General features: G+C 46.9%; 1 protein-coding gene across 5 annotated transcripts in view; it reads left to right on the forward strand.

Annotated features, from left to right (window-relative positions):
- The window catches only part of tnrc6c1 (trinucleotide repeat containing adaptor 6C1), a 78,949-nt gene that overhangs the window by 25,909 nt on the left and 30,952 nt on the right, over positions 1–22,088 (forward strand). For 4 of the 5 annotated variants that reach the window (XM_055898621.1, XM_055898623.1, XM_055898624.1 and 1 more), the window contains exon 4: positions 4,498–4,809. In XM_055898621.1, the coding sequence (XP_055754596.1) occupies positions 4,498–4,809 (312 nt within the window). Of the gene's footprint in view, positions 1–4,497; positions 4,810–20,939; positions 21,250–22,088 lie in introns of those variants that run through there. The other variant, XM_055898625.1, reaches the window with a different exon arrangement.

The following is a 22,088-nucleotide window of genomic DNA, read 5'->3' on the forward strand; positions in this document are numbered from 1 at the left end:
CCTGTACAGAGTCAATGTGCGGGGGCACAGGTTAGTTGAGGTAATATGTACGTCAAGTTATTAAAGTAACTATGCATAGATAACTACAGAGAGTAGCAACGGTGTAAAGATGGGAGGGGCAATGCAAATAGTCTGTGAAGCCATTTGATTAGATGTTCAGGAGTCTTATGGCTTGCGGGTTAGAAGCTATTTAGAAGCCTCTTGGACCGAGACTTGGTGCTCCGGTACCTCTTGCCGTGCGGTAGCAGAGTGAACAGTCTATGACTAGGGTGGCTGGAGTCTTTGACAATTTTTAGGGCCTTCTGACACAGCCTGGATGTCAGGAAGCTTTGCCCCAGTCATGTACTGGGCCGTACGCACTACCCTCTATAGTGTCTTGCTGTAGGAGGCCGAGCAGTTGCCTTACCAGGCAGTGATGCAACCAGTCAGGATGCTCTCGATGGTGCAGCTGTAGAACCTTTTGCCGAGCTGAGGACCAATGGCAAATCTTTTCAGTCATGAGTGAACAGGGAGTACAGGAGTGGACTGAGCACGCACCCCTGAGGGGCCCCTGTGTTGAGAATCAGCGTGGCAGATGTGTTGCTACCTGCCCTTACCACCTGGGGGCGGCCCGTCAGGAAGTCCAGGATCCAGTTGCAGAGGGATGTGTTTAGTCCCTGGGTCCTTTGCTTATTGATGCGCTTTGAGGGCACTATGGTGATGAACGCTGAGCTGTAGTCAATGAACAGCATTCTCACATAGGTGTTCCTTTTGTCCAGGGGGGGGGAGGGCAGTGTGGAGTGCAATAGAGATTGCATCTTCTATGGATCTGTTAGGGCTGTATGCAAATTGGAGTCGGTCTAGGGTTTCTGGGATACTGGTGTTGAATTGAGCCATGACCAGCCTTTCGAAGCACTTCATGGCTACAGACATGAGTGCTATGGGTTGGTAGTCCTTTAGGCAGGTTACCTCTGTCCCTGTGCCCAAGAACACTATGGTGGTCTGCTTGAAACATGTTGGTATTACAGACTCGGACATGGAGACCGTAATCGTATCACCGTGCACTACACTTTATTACGGGCGACAGGTTCAGTACACATCACTGCATGTCAGAAATTAGGCCTAGTATGGCCCTCCGAAGTCTCCTAGATCAGTGGTATTCGGAGTCGCTAGTGCTGTCACGTGGAAATTTCAGTGGGGTCACCAAACAAAAAACAGTGTTTGGGGGTGGGGCGGTTAACTAATTTAAGAGCGGAGATTATTGTATGGGACAAATATAAAAATGATGCACATTTCGGTCAATTTTGCTGCCGACTAACTGACCCTCATTAACCGGTCAACAAATGGTTAAATTTTTTCCAAACCATAAAATTGACGTGACCAACAGAAAATACTATCTCAGATCTGTATATAATGACGAAATGCTTATGTTTCCACCCTAACAATGGGAGTCGTCCCACGGCAGAAAGGCAGGCGACAAGGTTAGGCCCAAAACAAGCCCATAGAAACGCAGTGGAATTATTTTGGACAGATTTTGGCGAGAGTGAAATGTCACGCTTTGCCTCTTCCTCTCTGATACTATGCATGCATACAAGGACCGGACATTTTTCATTAAGAGCTTAATGGAAACATGCAACAATAGCAAGCCTATCGTCTTGAAGTCAAAAAGCTATAGCCTGTTATTGAACATGCAACTCCTATAATGAAGCAGCTAATAAAGCGTAATTTTCAAACATTTACCCAAATGCAATTAGCGGGAAACACCTTTCTCAACAGAGCACCTAATGTGAGCACTTCCATATGTGACATGTTAGAAATGTAGAAAGAGGGGGAATCTAATAGCAGCTACTATGATGGGTTGCTAATGTGACTAGGATAATGCATTTGGCTTCTGGACAATAAAAGAAAGTTGATATGAAAACTGATAAATTAATTGCCTCCACGTTTCTACGGATTGATTTTTGCAAGGCTACTTTGAAGCAAGGTAAGACATGCCTGATTTTATTTGACGTAAAGTGAAAACGTTGAGGCTTCAAGCTCACATTGCAACGTGGTGGGTGATGTGCTGATAGTCAACGGTAGACAGGCAGGCCTATGCAGCTAAATTCACTCCAGTAGCCTACACAGGCTTTTTGAGGAGCTACTCTTGCGCTGTCTGACAGATGTTAGGCTTTTCCACGCCTCAAACTAGGCTGTGTATGCTGTGCGCGTGTGATAAATTAAAATGCATGACGACTAACAAATACACACAAGCCAATTTTTAATTCCACAAAATTATGCAAATTTACTCTATAGACCGATAAGCAAGAGCGGTCAAATGTGTTTTTGGGGGCTATCCGATTAACCGGTAACATCCATAATGCAAACGTATTTGAGAAAGATTATTAGGAAAATACAATATCATTGACTACATGTGTTTATTGGTGCTTTGATAAGATATTTGAATTGAAGGTTATTTGTGGATGTGAATCTAAATGTACTTATTTTTTTATTTTAAGTTTGTTTTGATTTGGGGTGTGGTGGGGTAGCCAGAAATTCTGGCCAAAGAAATGGGGTTACCCCAGTCTCAGGGATGGCTAACTCTTAAAATTCCTTTGTCTCTACAGTTAGGTAAATCTGTTTTTAGTTATTTTGCACCTTGTGAAAAAAATGTATGTTTGTTTTCTATGACTGTGTTTTGTATCTCTGCTTTTCATGTTGTATTAATGTGTATATTTTTGTAATTACAGGCCTCTTCTTTATAAGAGATCTTGGTCTCAGTATGACTCCCTGCTAAAATAAAGGTTAAATAAATGTTTTTGTGTGACACCGTTCTGTCCTCTTCCCCCTTACTTTGGGCCTCCCGGTTACATAACTGTGTGTGTGCAGTGAATGGTGAACAGCTCACAAACATTGGGCTGCGGTCAATGGAGCTGCACCATTCCCATACAGCGTCGTACGCAGAACCCACACATGATTTTCTGTGGGTTACTTAATCAATAAGGCCTGAGGGGGTGTGTGGTATATGGGCAATATACCACGACCAAGGGCTGTTCTTGGGCACAACGCAAAACCACAACCCCCCGAGGTGCCTTATTGCTATTATAAACTGGTTATGCTATTATAATAGAGCAGTAAAAAAAAAATTTGTCAAACCCATGGTACTGTATACGGTCTGATATACCACAGCTGTCAGCCAATCAGCATTCAGGGCTCAAACCACCCAGTTTATGAGCTTTTTACTATGTGAGAATATTTAGCCACAGGATTGTTGCCCGTCTCACACATTGATTCTCTCGTACTGTAAAACACATCACAATCTCATGCTGGTTTGTTTGGTTTCTGGTCTGTGTTGCTGGATCCTGCTGATGTTTTTACTGGTGTTGCCATGCCAGATCTTTCTCTCTTGCTCCCTCTGGCTGTGTGATTTAGCAGGCATGTCTTTGTTTAGACTGCATCCCACTACTGTCAATGTGTGTCTGTGAGCATTCCTCTATTCCCAAGTTATTTCAATCACAATTTTGTTGAATTGTTTTTTGGGGAAGCATAACAATAAAACAGTGGAACAAAACAATGAATCAATAAGCTGTTTCTGAGGAATTTTTCAGAACAGTATAGCTTCTTTTGCTGTGTTTTTAACCCTTTGTCTTTTACCCTCACCATGTTTTCTACTCAATACACATACATTGACATATTGGTAATTGAGCAGATCCTCTTATCCAGAGCGACTTACAAGCCTCTATTTTACTTGGTATAATAGGTTAGCGCTCTGCCCCATGCTTGTGTCCATTTCAGGTGGACCTTTGTTGTGCCCGAAAATAAAATTATGATAATTTACTAGCATGGTAAAAATGATCCTCTTGCTACTTGGTTTCTTGTCATATGGATTGAGCCCTGACATTTTTGAGCACTTCCCCTCTGTTGCTAATACTTAAGGTGCTAGCCTACAAAACTGCTAATATTTAGCCAGGAAATTAATAAGTACAGTACTTAGCATGCTAGGCTGCTAAGAAGCTAAAACAGTGTTGGTAATACATGAATATAGTACTTAGCTAGCATGCTTAATGGTGCTTGCTAGCTATTACTGAGCTGAGGAAATTAATGAGTTGAGTAATTAGCTAGCATACTATGCTAAACAGTGCTAGCTGGCTTATGCTAATGCTAGACTGAGGAAGTGGGTGAGTGGAGTTTGTCATAGGGGCTGGAAGCGTAGACATAATAGACGGTCAGGGTGGAATGTAAATGTGAGAAGGAGAAGTCACGGCTAGGTCAGTAGGATGGGTGGGGGGTTACAGAGGGAAGAGTAGCTCTAAAACTGGCCTCTTTTTCCAGGGTTAGCATGTGATTGTCCTTTATAAACACTGATCTAAGGTCAGTTAGTGGGCTTTGCCTTAAGCCTACTAATGCTTAAGATCGCGGGATGGTGAGCTGATGATGCCTCGGTATCATCAATAGACTGCAAACATATGGATGTGTGAATGTGTGTCTGTGTTGAATAAATCAAAATCAGCTTCTGCCTCCTCTCTCTTCCCTCCACAGTGCCAGAGTCAGCCAAGCCCGGCCCCACCCCTCCTCCTCCCCCCGCCAACCCCAGTGCCACCCCGTCTGTGCCCCCCACCAGCAGCAGTGGCAGTAATGGCAAGCGCGCCCCCTCCAGTGCCCAGCAGCAGTCCCAGCCCTCGCCCGCCCAACAGCGTTACCCGCCAAGAGAGATCCCTCCACGCTTCCGCCAGCAGGAGCACAAGCAGCTGCTGAAGAGGGGTCAGCCGCTGCCCCCTGGGACCCTTTCAACTGTACCAGGACGCCCCGAACCTGACGCGAGTCAGAAATCCTCTGGTGCATCGCACACAGGTTAGCACTTTACTTTGAGCTTTTTCCTTTGTGACCTTTTGACCTCTGGGAATGTTCCACAACCCTGAACTTGACCACAGTCGACAGTCCAATACCACAGTCCAACTTGTTTTCTCTATGGTTGTGTTGTACATTTATTTAGTGGAGTTTTTCCGGGATTCATATCTTATATTGATGATAGTTCAAGTGTTTTCCCCATATTTTGTTTAGTTTGCCACTTGGCATTCTCCTTTTAGATATGTTTAGTGTATGCCATTGTTGTTACCTTGCCTGTTTCCTTGGGTCTGCTGTGTACCACACTGTGCTTCAGACTGCAGTCTAGTTCACCTGCAGGGCTGTGTGCACCGCTGTGTGGGAGGATCTGTTGTGTGCGTTGTTTGTTTTGAATGTGCTCTACCTGGCCTGGGATTCTAAATAGAGTAAATTACAGCAGGCAGCCACTGTGGAGGGGGGCAGAGTAAACACAGCTGGCGTGTGTGTGAGAGAGAGATTTGATCTGATTTGAACAACCTGAAGACCAGTCTAAAGATTTCAACTCAGTCATTCTTAGTTTCTATAAGTAAAGTCTGTGTCTGCAGGGTTTTTTCTGCATAGAAAAGTATTGGGCGGGCCGCCTAATAGTGTTGCATGGTATACCGACCCTTCTGTACTTTTTCAATACTAGAACATGAAAAATGGATCGATACTAGAATTTATTTTACTTCTGGTACCTCTGTCAAATGTGTCTTATTGATCAAGTCTGTCTATCAGTGCAGCTAATGTCCACCTTATAGTGCGAGTGCACCGTGCCTGCTCCACTTAACCTGTACTGGGAATCTGGGCCGCATCATGTTAGCTCCCCACTCATACTGTACTGGGAGTCTGGGCTGCATCATGTTAGCTCCCCACTCATACTGTACTGGGAGTCTGGGCCGCATCATGTTAGCTCCACACTCATACTGCACTGGGAGTCTGGGCTGCATCATGTTAGCTCCCCACTCGTGCTGCACTGGGAGTCTGGGCCGCATCATGTTAGCTCCACACTCATACTGCACTGGGAGTCTGGGCTGCATCATGTTAGCTCCCCACTCATGCTGCACTGGGAGTCTGGGCCGTATCATGTTAGCTCCACACTCATGCTGCACTGGGAGTCTGGGCCGCATCATGTTAGCTCCCCACTCCCGTGCCCCCTGCCCTCGTGCCTTGAACCTCACTCGCCCACCGCTATTTCAGTGGATACAGCTGGAGAACTGCAAGGCAATCCCATTGTGCGCCACTCAGGAGCCATGACCAATATAAACTCAGCAAAAAAAGAATTGTAATCTCACTGTCAACTGCGTTTTATTTTCAGCGAACTTAACATGTGTAAATATGTGTATGAACATAAGATTCAACAACTGAGACATAAACTGAACTAGTTCCACAGACATGTGACTAACAGAAATAGAATGTGTCCCTAAACAAAGGGGGAGTCAAAATCAAAAGTAACAGTCAGTATCTGGTGTGGCCACCAGCTGCATTAAATACTGCAGTGCATCTCCTCCTCTGATCATTTGTCTTTTGTAGCTCCTTGAAAATCAGCCAACATGCTAAATAATGCATGTAAACACTCCTATTGAATATGCATTTACCTGTATTGTGAATAGGCCTAGGCCACATCATGATTTACCCAAATTATCAATAGAGATACAAAAATAAAAACTTGCACCCCTTGGGATACCGAGGACCGAGTTTTGGAAACGCTGGATTATGCATACATGGCTGTCTCTGAAAACTCAAAAGATGCCCAACAGAGCAGTAGCTGAGTTTATCTGTCTGGATCAAGTGTCATTCTGGAACTTTGGCTAACATTCCTTTTTTTGATGTGGTATCGTGATGGAATCGAGTATTGTGATACTAAACCTGGTATCGGTATTGAAGTCAAAATTCTGGTATCGTGACAACACTACCGCCTAAGTTTTTTTGTCCAAACAGTAAAAAAAATAAAGATTTGCAAATAATGTTCGGAATGGAAAAAACTTTTCAGTGTAAACTAAAACAAAATTGAAGATATACCCAAAAGATAATGGAACTATGGAACAAAATAAAAGCTAGACAGTCAGGGAGAATCTAAAATGTAAAAATGATGCCTTCAGGAGTATTTTTGTTATGGCATGAGGCCCCCATTGATTTTGTTATAATGTTGAGTCACTCCAATTCGCGTAAACCATGGCAAAATGTGTAGAATTGCAGGAAATGTGCTTTAAAATTGCACATTTTTCTCTCAGCACCATGGCTAAATGTGTAGAATTGCAGGAGATTAGCGTTAAAAACGGCTAAATCTTAACTCCGACACCTGGCAAAATGTTTAGAAATGTAGGCAGTTGGCATTAAAACGGTTACATTTAGTCACTGTGGCCAACAGGAGGGCCTCTAAATGTTTTGTTTGGCCACGCCCACCACCTAAGCCCCATTTTGATCCGGAAAAAACTGGTCTGTATGTAGTGTTTCAAACGTTCAGTGATTCAGCAGGTCAGCTATTTGATAGTTTGTAGTCGAGATACATTTCCTGTTAAGATTTCATGTTTGTCCTTCATTTCCTTTTTCTGAAAATGTAACATTTTTGGCACTTGTTTTTCTTGTTTTTGCTGGTTAGCGGGAGTCTCTGACGGAGTTCTGTTGTGTGTTAGTACTGTCTGAAGAGCTTTGAGTTGTGCTGACCAGAGCTATTTCCTGTAATGGTGGAGCTATGAAGACCTGGCAGGGTCTGAGTGGGACTGATCTGGCACAGATAAAGAGGGGGAGCAGGGTAGAGAAGGAAAGAGAAGGAAAGAGAAGGGGAAATAATTGTTGAGGGAAGAATAGAGGAAGAGAGTGCAGGTCAGAGATGTGGACTGAGAGGTGTTTTTATTTATTTTTAGTGGTATTGTGTGTTGTCCTGTAAACTCTTGCAATGTTATGCCTCTTGGCCAGATTGTATTGTAAATGACAATTGTTTCTCAATTGACTTATCTGGTTAAATAAAGACGTAATAGGGAGTTGATGAGAGCGAAGTGGGGGGGGGGGGGGGGGGGGGGGGGGGGGGGGGGGGCGGAGAGCAAGGAAATCTGAGTGAAATGGGAGGGCGAGAGGCCCAGGTCTGTGGGCTGGGTTGACTCATGACTTACGGTAAAAGCTCATGATTCACTTCACTCCTTTGGCAGACTTCTTTGCTCACTCGCGCGCTCTCTGTCTCTCTTTCTCAGAGCTGCTGGGATAGGCCAGGGAGACACTGTAGGCCGCAAGATGGTGCTGGACCAGCATACAGCTCTATCTCCTCTGACACACTACAGTACAGACACGTAGCATACAGAGTCGTACAGCTCATATGCATGCTCCCTCCCACCCGCTCTCTCTTTAACACATACATACATATAGCCATGCATTTTGTCACCTGTTGCATGTGTTTATGATGGTACTGAGGATGACCACTGGCTACTGGCCTTCTACAGACACATCAGGCTCCATTAGTGCAGCTCTGAGCCCACACTACAGGTTCTAGAGAGAGGTCCACTGTTTCCCATGTCTGTCTCTGTCTGCCGTAGCCCTTTACACTCATAGACATTGGAATGCAGTGGCATGTACAGTAACATGTACAGTAACATGCTGTACATGACGTCAGAGGTCAGGGTCTCCACTTCACAGCTCTGTAGGGGTTTTGACTGACAGAAGTTCTGAACTTGAGCACCGCGCACGACAAGAAGTTTCCCCATCCCTCCCGCTGCAATTTTTTGTTCTCTGAGTAAATAAAGAGGACTCGATGTACAGTATTTTTGAAAGATGAGACATTAAGGATTATAATAAATACCGCTTTGATGTCACACAAGCAAGCCAAACACCCGGGAGTCTAAATGTGCACTTCACATTTTCATATCATAAAACGAATGGATATACAGTGTCAACACATTTCCATGTCCTAAAACTAACGGTATACAGTGTCAACATTTAAGATTGCTGTATTTGATGTACTGTTACAAGATGACATGGCGTTATACCCTGGGTTGTGCTGAACACAATGAGCCTGTGTTTGTTGTATTGAGGAGAACATTTGCCACAGACCACACATCTCAATACACTTATGTTCACCAACATTACGATCTGCTTCTCTGAACTGCCTTGGATCACGTAACCAACAACTGTAATTGTGTGATGGCGGGGATGCTGTATTCCAAACAGAACACCAAGTGTGCTTGCCCTAGTTCCTCAACAGCATAGCTAGGAGAGCAACAAAAATATGCATTTTTTAAGAAGACTCTTCTTTCAGTCATAAAAGTGCATTGAAATGACTTACTGTGCAGACTTTACAGAGGTGTGGTCTCTTGGAGACACTAGTTTGACCTCTCACTCAAACCTTGTCATTTTTTTGTCTTATGTTGCACCTACACCAAATTATCAACAAATGCGGCAAAAAGAACAGTCAGTGTAAAATGCACATAAATACGGCTGTGACGGTAATTCCTGTAACTGACAGTTATGGATGAAGACCGTCATGAAAATAAAATAACCGTCAGAACCATTTAAATAGGCCTACAATCATGTTGGGGAAAAAATATTTAAGATGAACTTTAATGTAGATCAACTTGGCTTAATAGCGGGACTATTTACTAATGACTATAAGCAATTGTTTTGCTAACTTAGTCTATTAAACTGTCTACGTCTCCTCTTTCCGACGGTTGTTTGTTGCTCCAGCGCTAGTGTTTTTCTAGCCTACACTGCACATTTTCATTCCTTTCGGAAAGCTTATGGTACGCCTAGGTTTTTTAATATGTTTTAAGGAAGGGAGAAATATTTGCTCTTGACTGATATACTGGTGGCTTTGATTGCCGGGTCCTTTTACAGGGGTGTGTGTGTGTGTGAGTTCACTGATTCTCTCTACTGGCCTATATGTCCATTCAGAAAGTTTGCTGAAGTAGCCTGTCTGGAATCCATCTAATAAGAATCAAATGCTCATGTCATGATTTAATCTTGTAAAATGCCTATTTTCAATAGCTTAGGCTCCATTATCTCTCTCATTGTGGGGGTCTTCTCTCAATATTTATAAGTAATAACCTAAATAATAATAATGAAATGCCATGATAATAATGAAGTGTATTGGCTTGTTCCAGATATGTTTATTAATTAAGAAGCATATCCATGTACAAACAGAATTGTGACCTCCCCTTTTTACATAGGGCTTTTTAGGCCTAAGACAACAGTACCATTGAAACAAAATGGACACGCAAACCAGTAACGTAGTGTATCGAAACACTGAAATTGCACATTTCTTTTGAGTCTGGTTGCCTGTGTGTTAAATTGTCACATTTTGGTATTGACAATCTGACATTTTGTAATTTGAATACTAGACTTATATTTAGAGGTAATAATAACTTGAATAATAATAAAAGAAATGCTATTGATGATAAAGTGTAATGATAATAGTGAAGTTGCAGAGAAAAGACACAGGTTCCTTTTGAGTCTATGTTCCAATCCTGGTTGACTTGGCAGATTACCCTAACGTCAACTTCCAACACCGTCACAGCCCTACACAAAATCAACGGTGTAATGTTTGGATTCCGTCTTGTCAGGTGAACAGTTGTCCTCACTTTTAGACTTATCATTTTCCCATAATCTCACCAAACTCACCAAGCTCACCAGCTTGTAGCGTCATACCGAAGACTCAAGGCTGTAATCGCTGCCAAAGGTGCTTCAACAAGGTACTGAGTAAAGGGTCTGAATACTTACACTACCGTTCAAAAGTTTGGGGTCACTTAGAAATGTCCTTGTTTTCCATGAATACATACATACATGAATAGGAAATATAGTCAAGCCATTGACAAGGTTATAAATAATGATTTCTAATTGAAATAATAATAATTGTGTCCTTCAAACTTTGCTTTCGTCAAAGAATCCTCCATTTGCAGCTTTTACAGCCTTGCAGACCTTTGGCATTCTAGTTGTAAATTTGTTGAGGTAATCTGAAGAGATTTCACCCCATGCTTCCTGAAGCACCTCCCAGAAGTTTGATTGGCTTGATGGGCTCTTCTACGCACCATACCGTCAAGCTGCTCCCACAACAGCTCAATAGAGTTGAGTTCCGGTGCCTTCTTGCCACTTCGTTATAGACAATACCAGCTGAGTGCTTCTTCCCTAAATAGTTATTGCATAGTTTGGAGCTGTGCTTTGGGTCATTGTCCTGTTGTAGGAGGAAATTGGCTCCAATTAAGCTCCATCCACAGGGTATGGCATGGCGTTGCAAAATGGAGTGACAGCCTTCCTTTTTCAAGATCCATTTAACCCTGTACAAATATCCCACTTTACCAGCACCAAAGCACCCCCAGACCATCACATTGCCCCCACCATGCTTGATGGATGGCGTCAAGCACTCCTCCAGCATCTTTTCCTTTTTTCCTCCTCTCACGAATGTTCTTCTTTGTGATCCGAACACCTCAAACTTAGATTTGTCTGTCCATAACACTTTTTTCTCAATCTTCCTCTTGCCAGTGTGTCTGTGTTCTTTTGCACATCTTAATCTTTTCTTTTTATGGCTTTTTCTTTTCAACTCTGCCTAGAAGGCCAGCATCCCAGAGTCGCCTCTTCACTGTTGACGTTGAGACTAGTGTTTTGCGGGTACTATTTAATGAAGCTGCCAGTTGAGGACTTGTGAGGCATCTGTTTCTCAAACTAGACACTCTAATCTACTTGTCCTCTTGCTCAGTTGTGCACCAGGGCCTCCCACTCCTCTTTCTATTCTGGTTAGAGCCAGTTTGCGCTGTTCTGTGAAGGGAGTAGTACACAACGTTGTACTTGATCTTCAGTTTTTTGGCATTTTCTCGCATGGAATAGCCTTCATTTCTCAGAACAAGACTAGACTGACGAGTTTCAGAAGACAGGTCTTTGTTTCTAGCCATTTTGAGCCTGTAATCAAACCCACAAATTCTGATGCTCCAGATTCTCAACTAGTCTAAAGAAGGCCAGTTTTATTGCTTCTTTAATCAGCACAACAGTTTTCAGCTGTGCTAACTTAATTTCAAAAGGGTTTTCTAATGATCAATTAGCCTTTTAAACTGATAAACTTGGATTAGCTAACACAACGTGCCATTGGAACATAAGAGTTGCTGATAATGGGCCTCTCTACGCCTATGTAGATATTCCATTAAAAATCTGCCGTTTCCGGCAAAAATGGTCATTTACAACTTTAACAATGTCTACACTGTATTTCTGATTAATTTGATGTTATTTTAATGGACAAATTTGATTTTCTTCCAATAACAAGGACATTTCTAAGTGACCCCAAACTTTTGAACGGTGGTGTATGTAAATATGATATTTCAGTTATAACTTTTTTATAAGTTAGCAAAAATGTTAAAGACAATATACGTTTTTGCTTGGTCATTATGGGGAATTGTCTGTAGATTGATGAGGGAAAAAACGATTTATTCCATTTTAGAATAAGGCTGAACGTACAAAAATCGAGGGATCATATTTGAGCATGTTTGTTACAGCAGGAAAATAGTCCTGCAGCAACTGTCACGTTCCTGACCTATTTCTGTTAGTTTGTTGTATGTGTTAGTTGGTCAGGACGTGAGTTTGGGTGGGCATTCAATGTTTTCTGTTTCTATATTGGTTTAAGGGTTGCCTGGTATGGCTCTTAATTAGAGGCAGGTGTTTGGCGTTCCTCTAATTGAGAGTCATATTTAGGTAGGTTGTTTCACAGTGTTCGTTGTGGGTGGTTGTCTCCTGTGTCAGTGTTTGTCGCACCATACGGGACTGTTCGGTTTGTTTTTGTACATCGTCATTTTGTGTAGTCTATTTTCCCTGTTCGTGCGTTCTTCGTGTTTAATGTAAGTTCGTCGTCCAGGTCTGTCTACTCCGTTTGTTGTTTTGTTAGTTATAGTGAAGTTCGTGTTTTTTTCGTCTTGTCTTTAAATAAATTATGTGTTCACAACCCGCTGCGCCTTGGTTCCATCACTACTCCTCCTTTTCGGTTGAAGAGGAGGATGACCACCGTTACAGAACCACCCACCAATCCAGAATCAAGCAGCGGTGTAATCGGAGGAAGGGACAGCGCAAGAAGGAGGAATGTACTTGGGAGGATGTTTTGGACGGGAAAGGTTGCTACACATGGGAGGAGATCCTGGCTGGAAGGGATCGCTTCCCATGGGAACAGCTGGAGGCACTGAGGAGAGCAGAGGCAACCGGAGAGGGGAACCGGCGTTATGAGGGGACACGGAAGCCCGAAAAGCCCGTGAGTACCAACCAAAAATTTCTTGGGGGGGGGCTAAGAGGTAGTGGGCCAAGGGCAGGTAGGAGACCTGCGCTCACTTACCAGGCTAACCGTGGAGAGCGGGAGTACGGGCAGACACCGTGTTACGCAGTAGAGCGCACGGTGTCTCCTGTACGTGTGCATAGCCCAGTGCGGGTTATTCCACCTCCCCGCACTGGTAGGGCTAGATTGAGCATTGAGCCAAGTGCCATGAAGCCGGCTCTACATATCTGGCCACCAGTACGTCTCCTTGGGCCGGCTTACATGGCACCAGCCTTACGCATGGTGTCCCCGGTTCGCCTACATAGCCCGGTGCGGGTTATTCCACCTCCCCGCACTGGTCGGGCGACGGGGAGCATTCAGCCAGATAAGGTTGGGCAGGCTCGGTGTTCAAGGGAGCCAATACGCCTGCATGGTCCGGTATTTCCGGCGCTACCTCCCCGCCCCAGCCCAGTTCCACCAGTGCCTACACCACGCACCAGTGCGTTTCCAGAGCCCTGTTCCTCCTCCACGCACTCTCTCTATGGTGCGTGTCTCCAGTCCGTTGCCTCCAGTTCCGGCACCACGCACTAAGCCACCTGTGCGTCTCCAGAGCCCTGTACACACTGTTCCTTCTCCCCGTACTCGTCCTGATGTGCGTGCACTCAGCCCGTGCCACCAGTGCCGGTACCACGCACCAGGCATATAGTACGCTTTGAAAGTCCAGTGTGCCCTGTCCCTGCTCCCCGCATTAGGCTTGAAGTGCGTGTCTCCAGTCCGGTGCCTCCAGTTCCGGCACCACGCACCAGGCCTACAGTGCGTCTCAGCCGGCCAGAGTCTGCCGTCTGCCCAACGGCGCCTGAACTGTCCGTCTGCCAAGCGCCGCATGAACTGCCCGTCTGCCATGAGCCTACAGAGCCTTCCGCCAGACAGGAGCAGCCAAAGCCTTCCGCCAGACAGGATCAGTCTGAGCCATCCGTCTCCGCAGCGCCATCTGAGCCATCCGTCTCCGCAGCGCCATCTGAGCCATCCGTCTCCGCAGCGCCATCTGAGCCATCCGTCTCCGCAGCGCCATCTGAGCCATCCGTCTCCCCAGCTCCATCTGAGCCATCCGTCTCCTCAGCGCCATCTGAGCCATCCGTCTCCCCAGCGCCATCTGAGCCATCCGTCTCCCCAGCGCCATCTGAGCCATCCGTCTCCCCAGCGCCATCTGAGCCATCCGTCTCCCCAGCGCCGTCTGAGCCATCCGTCTGTCCCGAGCCATTAGAGCCGTCCGTCTGTCCCGAGCCGTCAGAGCCGTTAGTCAGTCAGGAGCCGCTAGAGCCATTCGTCAGTCAGGATCTGCCAGAGCCGCCAACCAGACAGGATCTGCCAGAGCCGCCAACCAGACAGGATCTGCCAGGGCCGCCAACCAGACAGGATCTGCCAGGGCCGCCAACCAGACAGGATCTGCCAGGGCCGCCAACCAGACAGGATCTGCCAGGGCCGCCAACCAGACAGGATCTGCCAGGGCCGCCAACCAGACAGGATCTGCCAGGGCCGCCAACCAGACAGGATCTGCCAGGGCCGCCAACCAGACAGGATCTGCCAGGGCCGCCAACCAGACAGGATCTGCCAGGGCCGCCAACCAGACAGGATCTGCCAGGGCCGCCAACCAGACAGGATCTGCCAGAGCCGTCAGCCAGCCATGAGCGTCCAGAGCCGTCAGCCAGCCATGAGCGTCCAGAGCCGTCAGCCAGCCATGAGCGTCCAGAGCCGTCAGCCAGCAATGAGCGTCCAGACCCGTCAGCCAGCCATGAGCGTCCAGAGCCGTCAGCCAGTCATGAGCTGTCCCTCAGCCCAGAGCGGCTATTTATCCAGAACTGCCCCTCAGTCCAGAGCTGTCTCTCTGTCCGGAGCTGCCTTTCAGTCCGGAGTTGCCCCTCTATCCTGAGCTACCTCTCTATCCTGAGCTACCTCTCTATCCTGAGCTACCTCTCTATCCTGAGCTATCCCTCTGTCCTGAGCTATCCCTCTGTCCTGAGCTATCCCTCTGTCCTGAGCTATCCCTCTGTCCTGAGCTATCCCTCTGTCCTGAGCTATCCCTCTATCCCGGTGCTGCCCCTTGTCTCGATGTTACCCAAAGGATTAAGTCGGTGTAATATGAGGGTGGTCATTTGTAGGGGGAGATGTAAGCTGGGATTGACTATGGTGGGGTGGGGAACTCGCCCTGAGCCTGAGCCACCACCGTGGTCAGATGCCCACCCAGACCCTCCCCTAGACTTTGTGCTGGTGCGCCCGGAGTTCGCACCTTAAGGGGGGGGGTTATGTCACGTTCCTGACCTATTTCTGTTAGTTTGTTGTATGTGTTAGTTGGTCAGGACGTGAGTTTGGGTGGGCATTCTATGTTTTCTGTTTCTATATTGGTTTAAGGGTTGCCTGGTATGGCTCTTAATTAGAGGCAGGTGTTTGGCGTTCCTCTAATTGAGAGTCATATTTAGGTAGGTTGTTTCACAGTGTTCGTTGTGGGTGGTTGTCTCCTGTGTCAGTGTTTGTCGCACCATACGGGACTGTTCGGTTTGTTTTTGTACATCGTCATTTTGTGTAGTCTATTTTCCCTGTTCGTGCGTTCTTCGTGTTTAATGTAAGTTTGTCGTCCAGGTCTGTCTACTCTGTTTGTTGTTTTGTTAGTTATAGTGAAGTTCGTGTTTTTTTCGTCTTGTCTTTAAATAAATTATGTGTTCACAACCCGCTGCGCCTTGGTTCCATCACTACTCCTCCTTTTCGGTTGAAGAGGAGGAGGACCACCGTTACAGCAACAGGAAATGTGGATTATAATTAATGCACATTTTCGTAGCGGTTGATCCATTTTTCGTAGGGGAAATTTCTGTGGAAATTACAAACTTCTGAAGCCATTTTAAACCTCAAAAACAATACACATTTGAAATGTTCTGCATTGCAGGAAAAGTTGTCCTGCAACAGGGTGATCAAATTAAGATCCTACATCTGTAGTTGGCTTTTATGAGGGCGTTTTGCATTGCTTTTTGAAGTATGGCTGTGTCCTCATAACAGCATTCATAGAAGTGTTACCTTTAGCATTAGGGTTGTTGTGCATTAACGCCTCTGCACTGAGCTCCATCCCAATGATACTAGATACAATTCTACAGTGTAGGAGTCATCTACCAGATTCTTATTTTATCCAGAGCAAGCTGAAACCACTGCATAACACTGGAAACTGTAGGATCCCAGCGATAGACTGCCATCCTAGTGTCTGTCTGTTGTTGTCTCCCTCTCTCGTTGAGCTGAGGACCCAGCCTGTCTTCTCTGTGGCCCAATGCCCGCCAGTGGTGTCGCCAGATTGTGTCCTGTCGCATTTACGTCACGTCGTCACACACACGCAACAGGAGAACAGGGACACGGTGGAGGTTGTTGTGTAAGACCTTCTCTGTCTTCCCTCACACTGCCCCCTCCCCTCTGCCCGTCTAAACTTTTTGTAACAGTACAGTGACGGGCTCCACGCACACGCGCGCGCGCGCGCACACACACACACACACACACACACACATACACACTACTTGCACGGTGGGTACTTTATTATTAGACGACCTGTGCCACCTGGGGCTTAGTCAATAGTCATTTGTCTCAGCACTTCTTCAGATTTCTATCTATGAATTGCACTCCACTGAATCTATTAGAACAGGTATGGTCAATAATACGAGAGTCGGTGGCCTTGAACAAACTGAGACAAACATCCAGCTATCTCTATTTCATAGTAGTCAAAGCAATACAAGGACATCCCTGCTGTATGTAATGCTGCCATTTTCTGCTATCAGTTGTTTATCCAAATGCCAGTTTGTTGTTATGGTAATCTCCGTGTTTACATGGCCTGCTTTGCTTTGTTTTTGTCTCAGACCCAATGTTTGTTCCTCTTCTATAATCAAGATGATGTTCAATAAAGTCTGCCACTCGAAGTTGCAGCTTTTCTGAGTTACGTCTGCTAATAGCATACTGGGCTTGTGCCTTACTCAGGGTGAGTGTGTTGACAGGACATACTGGGCTTGTGCCTTACTCAGGGTGAGTGTGTTGACAGGACATACTGGGCTTGTGCCTTACTCAGGGTGAGTGTGTTGACAGGACATACTGGGCTTGTGCCATACTCAGGGTGAGTGTGTTGACAGGACATACTGGGCTTGTGCCATACTCAGGGTGAGTGTGTTGACAGGACATACTGGGCTTGTGCCTGACTCAGGGTGAGTGTGTTGACAGGACATACTGGGCTTGTGCCTTACTCAGGGTGAGTGTGTTGACAGGACATACTGGGCTTGTGCCTTACTCAGGGTGAGTGTGTTGACAGGACATACTGGGCTTGTGCCTTACTCAGGGTGAGTGTTGACAGGACATACTGGGCTTGTGCCATACTCAGGGTGAGTGTGTTGACAGGACATACTGGGCTTGTGCCATACTCAGGGTGAGTGTGTTGACAGGACATACTGGGCTTGTGCCTGACTCAGGGTGAGTGTGTTGACAGGACATACTGGGCTTGTGCCTGACTCAGGGTGAGTGTGTTGACAGGACATACTGGGCTTGTGCCTGACTCAGGGTGAGTGTGTTGACAGGACATACTGGGCTTGTGCCATACTCAGGGTGAGTGTGTTGACAGGACATACTGGGCTTGTGCCTGACTCAGGGTGAGTGTGTTGACAGGACATACTGGGCTTGTGCCTGACTCAGGGTGAGTGTGTTGACAGGACATACTGGGCTTGTGCCTTACTCAGGGTGAGTGTGTTGACAGGACATACTGGGCTTGTGCCATACTCAGGGTGAGTGTGTTGACAGGACATACTGGGCTTGTGCCTGACTCAGGGTGAGTGTGTTGACAGGACATACTGGGCTTGTGCCTGACTCAGGGTGAGTGTGTTGACAGGACATACTGGGCTTGTGCCTGACTCAGGGTGAGTGTGTTGACAGGACATACTGGGCTTGTGCCTGACTCAGGGTGAGTGTGTTGACAGGACATACTGGGCTTGTGCCATACTCAGGGTGAGTGTGTTGACAGGACATACTGGGCTTGTGCCATACTCAGGGTGAGTGTGTTGACAGGACATACTGGGCTTGTGCCTGACTCAGGGTGAGTGTGTTGACAGGACATACTGGGCTTGTGCCTTACTCAGGGTGAGTGTGTTGACAGGACATACTGGGCTTGTGCCTGACTCAGGGTGAGTGTGTTGACAGGACATACTGGGCTTGTGCCATACTCAGGGTGAGTGTGTTGACAGGACATACTGGGCTTGTGCCATACTCAGGGTGAGTGTGTTGACAGGACATACTGGGCTTGTGCCTGACTCAGGGTGAGTGTGTTGACAGGACATACTGGGCTTGTGCCTGACTCAGGGTGAGTGTGTTGACAGGACATACTGGGCTTGTGCCTGACTCAGGGTGAGTGTGTTGACAGGACATACTGGGCTTGTGCCTGACTCAGGGTGAGTGTGTTGACAGGACATACTGGGCTTGTGCCTGACTCAGGGTGAGTGTGTTGACAGGACATACTGGGCTTGTGCCTGACTCAGGGTGAGTGTGTTGACAGGACATACTGGGCTTGTGCCTGACTCAGGGTGAGTGTGTTGACAGGACATACTGGGCTTGTGCCTGACTCAGGGTGAGTGTGTTGACAGGACATACTGGGCTTGTGCCTGACTCAGGGTGAGTGTGTTGACAGGACATACTGGGCTTGTGCCTGACTCAGGGTGAGTGTGTTGACAGGACATACTGGGCTTGTGCCTGACTCAGGGTGAGTGTGTTGACAGGACATACTGGGCTTGTGCCTGACTCAGGGTGAGTGTGTTGACAGGACCGCACACAATTGAGTTGCGCATGTTTTCATCTGATATTGTTTCTCTATGGGCCAGTAGTCATCAGACTGTAGGCTAGACTAATCATGGGAATGGTAGAGGAGGTTTGAGGGTGGGGGTGCAGCAGTGTGTGTGTGTGTGTATGGTAAGTAATAGTGTGTGTCGTTTGTCTGGTTGGAAGGATTGAAAGAGCAGCCATCTTTCTCTCTACAAGCCTCTCCACTCCTGCCCCCGGGGGTCTTCATTATGCCTGGACCAACCCAGCTGAGACCTGATTAACACATCCATCTCTTCACTCTCTCTTCCACTCTTTCTCTCCTTCACCTCTTTCTCTCCTTCACCTCTTTCTCTCCTTCACCTCTTCTCATTCTCTGTGCTGACTGGGACTAGCCAGCTCTCCTGCTCTCACTTTCTTTCACCCTCTCCCTCTCCTTATCTCCCTCACTTTCACACGCTCTCCCTCTCCTCATCTCCCTCACTTTCACACTCTCTTCCTCTCATCTCCCTCACTTTCACACTCTCTCCCTCTCCTCATCTCCCTCACTTTCACACTCTCTTCCTCTCCTCATCTCCCTCACTTTCACACGCTCTCCCTCTCCTCATCTCCCTCACTTTCACACGCTCTCCCTCTCCTCATCTCCCTCACTTTCACACTCTCGTCCTCTCCTTAGCTCCCTCACTTTCACACGCTCTCCCTCGCCTCATCTCCCTCACTTTCACACTCTCGTCCTCTCCTTAGCTCCCTCACTTTCACACGCTCTCCCTCTCCTTATCTCCCTCACTTTCACACTCTCTCACCCTACAAACCCAACTTGTTGAATCAAAACGAAAGGAAAAACTACTAAACAAAAACCTTAACCACAACAGCAATGTCTAGGCTGAGATTGCAATTCACCATCCGTCTGCGTTTCTGGGAAACAGCAGCGGAGGTAGTGGATTAGAGGTTTGGGTAAGCGCCATCCAGACAGTTTGTATGAAGGGCATTATTTATACACAAAGCACCAATCAGAGGGGCATTGATGACCTCACTGCACGTTGACACACACACCACACACACACACGATGGAAAAGACTGGGGCCTGGGTTTCCACATAAGGAACCACTGTTCTTCTGGTGGGACTTTGTCGTATTGTGTGTTGGAGCAGTAGAGGCTCGTTTGTAAACAATACCCACCTTCAGTTAGCATAGGAGCTGCTGCTGTTACTGCTTCTCTTTTGCAAGCCTCTAGCTAGCGCCCGATAGCGGCCTGCCTCTAGCTAGCGCCCGATAGCGGCCTGCCTCCAGCTAGCGCCCGATAGCGGCCTGCCTCTAGCTAGCGCCCGATAGCGGCCTGCACCTCCTCCTCTTTAGCTCTCTTTTTCTCTCACCCCTCCTCTCTGCTGTCTCTCTAACAAATTTTCTCTCTTCTTCTTGCCACGCTTTCCCTTTCCTCCCCTCCCTCCCTCTATCTCTCTCCCTCGCTCCGTCACTCCAGACCACACTGTGTAAAAACAGACGTTTAGCTCTTCTTGGCCTCCTGCCCACCTCCATGTGAGCTTAATTTCATGTGTTTATGCTGTTTTCCATGCAGCCATTGAAGTGGTGGTGTTTCTCCGGGCCAAACTGGGGCTGTTTTGTGTCCCAGGGAGCTGCTCTGGTATGTGCTGTGTAGCCCCACTGCAGACTAGTCTGTCTCTGTTTGGGACGTCACACAACAGCAGTTTTTGCATCAACTGTCAGCATACTATAGGAAATCATTTTTAAGCAGGAGGGGGAGGGGTGTGTGTGTGTGTATGATATGTGTACATGCATATGTATCTGGATGCATATGTGCATAGAAGGTGTCTGCATACCTGCATGTGTCTGGATGTGTTTTATTGTCTGAGTGTGCGGGTGACCATTGTGGCCAGGCTGTGCTCAATGTAAATGGAGTGGTCCTGGCTAAATATTTAGTGACGACTCCAAAAGCATGGGAGGGAGGGAGCAAAAAGGAATCTCCCTTTTGTTTAGTTTTCTCTCTCGTGAGCGGATTGAGTGCACAATGAAATGCTCTCGGCTTTAACCATAACCCTCTACGCCTACCCCTACTCTCTCTGAGAGAGAGAGAATATCCTCTCTCCATGGATAGGAATAGAGTTATAATTATAGCCAGAGAGAAAGAGAGAGGGGCAGGATGGCTCTAGCCAAGCCAAAGCAGGCTGGAACAGAGCAGAGCAGAGGGGGAGGGTGTGTGTCTCTCATGCCGCGAGAGCTCGCAGCTTCTTGGCAATATTTCAAAAATGAGCCTCTGAAAGCCCTGGCGAGCCGAGCAGACATATTGAGACTAGAGACACACGGGGATGGCCGCCTGCGCCGCCACCGCTTCGCTCCCAACGTAGCGCCCGCTCACCATGGTCGGAAGGTACCTCTCCTCAGGTATTGTTCCTGCTTTTTGCCCGTGATCCCCCCTCTCTTTCTCTTTATTCGCTGGGCGTCTTTCACTGCGTCGTGCATTGTAGTGCACGATTGCCTTTAAATGCATGCAAGTACTAAGATAAGTCCGATTTTGCAACAGAAAACATCCAGCAGCGACAGATGGCATTCTGATGAATATCTTCATGAGGATAGTTTTAGTGTGTTTTTTCAGAGGAGCCAGCGTGCTGCAGGAAGAGAGAGAGAAACGGATACAGACTGTAGCTCTGAGCCTTTTTGGCTCTGGTTCAGATTTGATAAAATGGCGTCCTGTACTACACCACAGAAACCACACCGCTGTGTCTGAGACACTGCCCTTTTCTCCCCCTCTCTCTCTGTTTCTCCCATTCTGTTCTAATCATTGGAAGAAGCCTAAGCTCTGCAGAGAGAGAGTGAGAGACAGACAGACAGCCAAAGCTTGCACACAAACGGCATCTCTCCCCATTTAAAGGTCAGACAAAAGCAGAGTCTGTGTGTGTGCAGAGGTCCGCTCCGTTCACACATGCATGTGGAGGCACAGCAAAAACAAGGAGGGAACTGACGCGCGGCAGAGTCATTACCACGGCAGCGCATCTAGAGCAGCTGCTGCTTTTGGACTGACTCACTTCTTATGCACCAAGCTGCTTCAGGGGATAGTTCTAGAACTGTTGTTACCCAAGCCTCTCTCAGCAGTGGTGTTTCTTTATTGGAAGAGAGAGAAATCCTACTGTTTGAGGAGTAGATGCAGTAGAGAGGTTTGATTGGGCTGGGAGGCAATCTTCTGTACAGCAGGGGTGCAACGTTACAAAACATTCAGATATAAA

The sequence above is a fragment of the Salvelinus fontinalis genome, chromosome 34 (genome assembly GCF_029448725.1).
Source record: "Salvelinus fontinalis isolate EN_2023a chromosome 34, ASM2944872v1, whole genome shotgun sequence".
In the NCBI taxonomy this organism is placed as follows: domain Eukaryota; kingdom Metazoa; phylum Chordata; class Actinopteri; order Salmoniformes; family Salmonidae; genus Salvelinus; species Salvelinus fontinalis.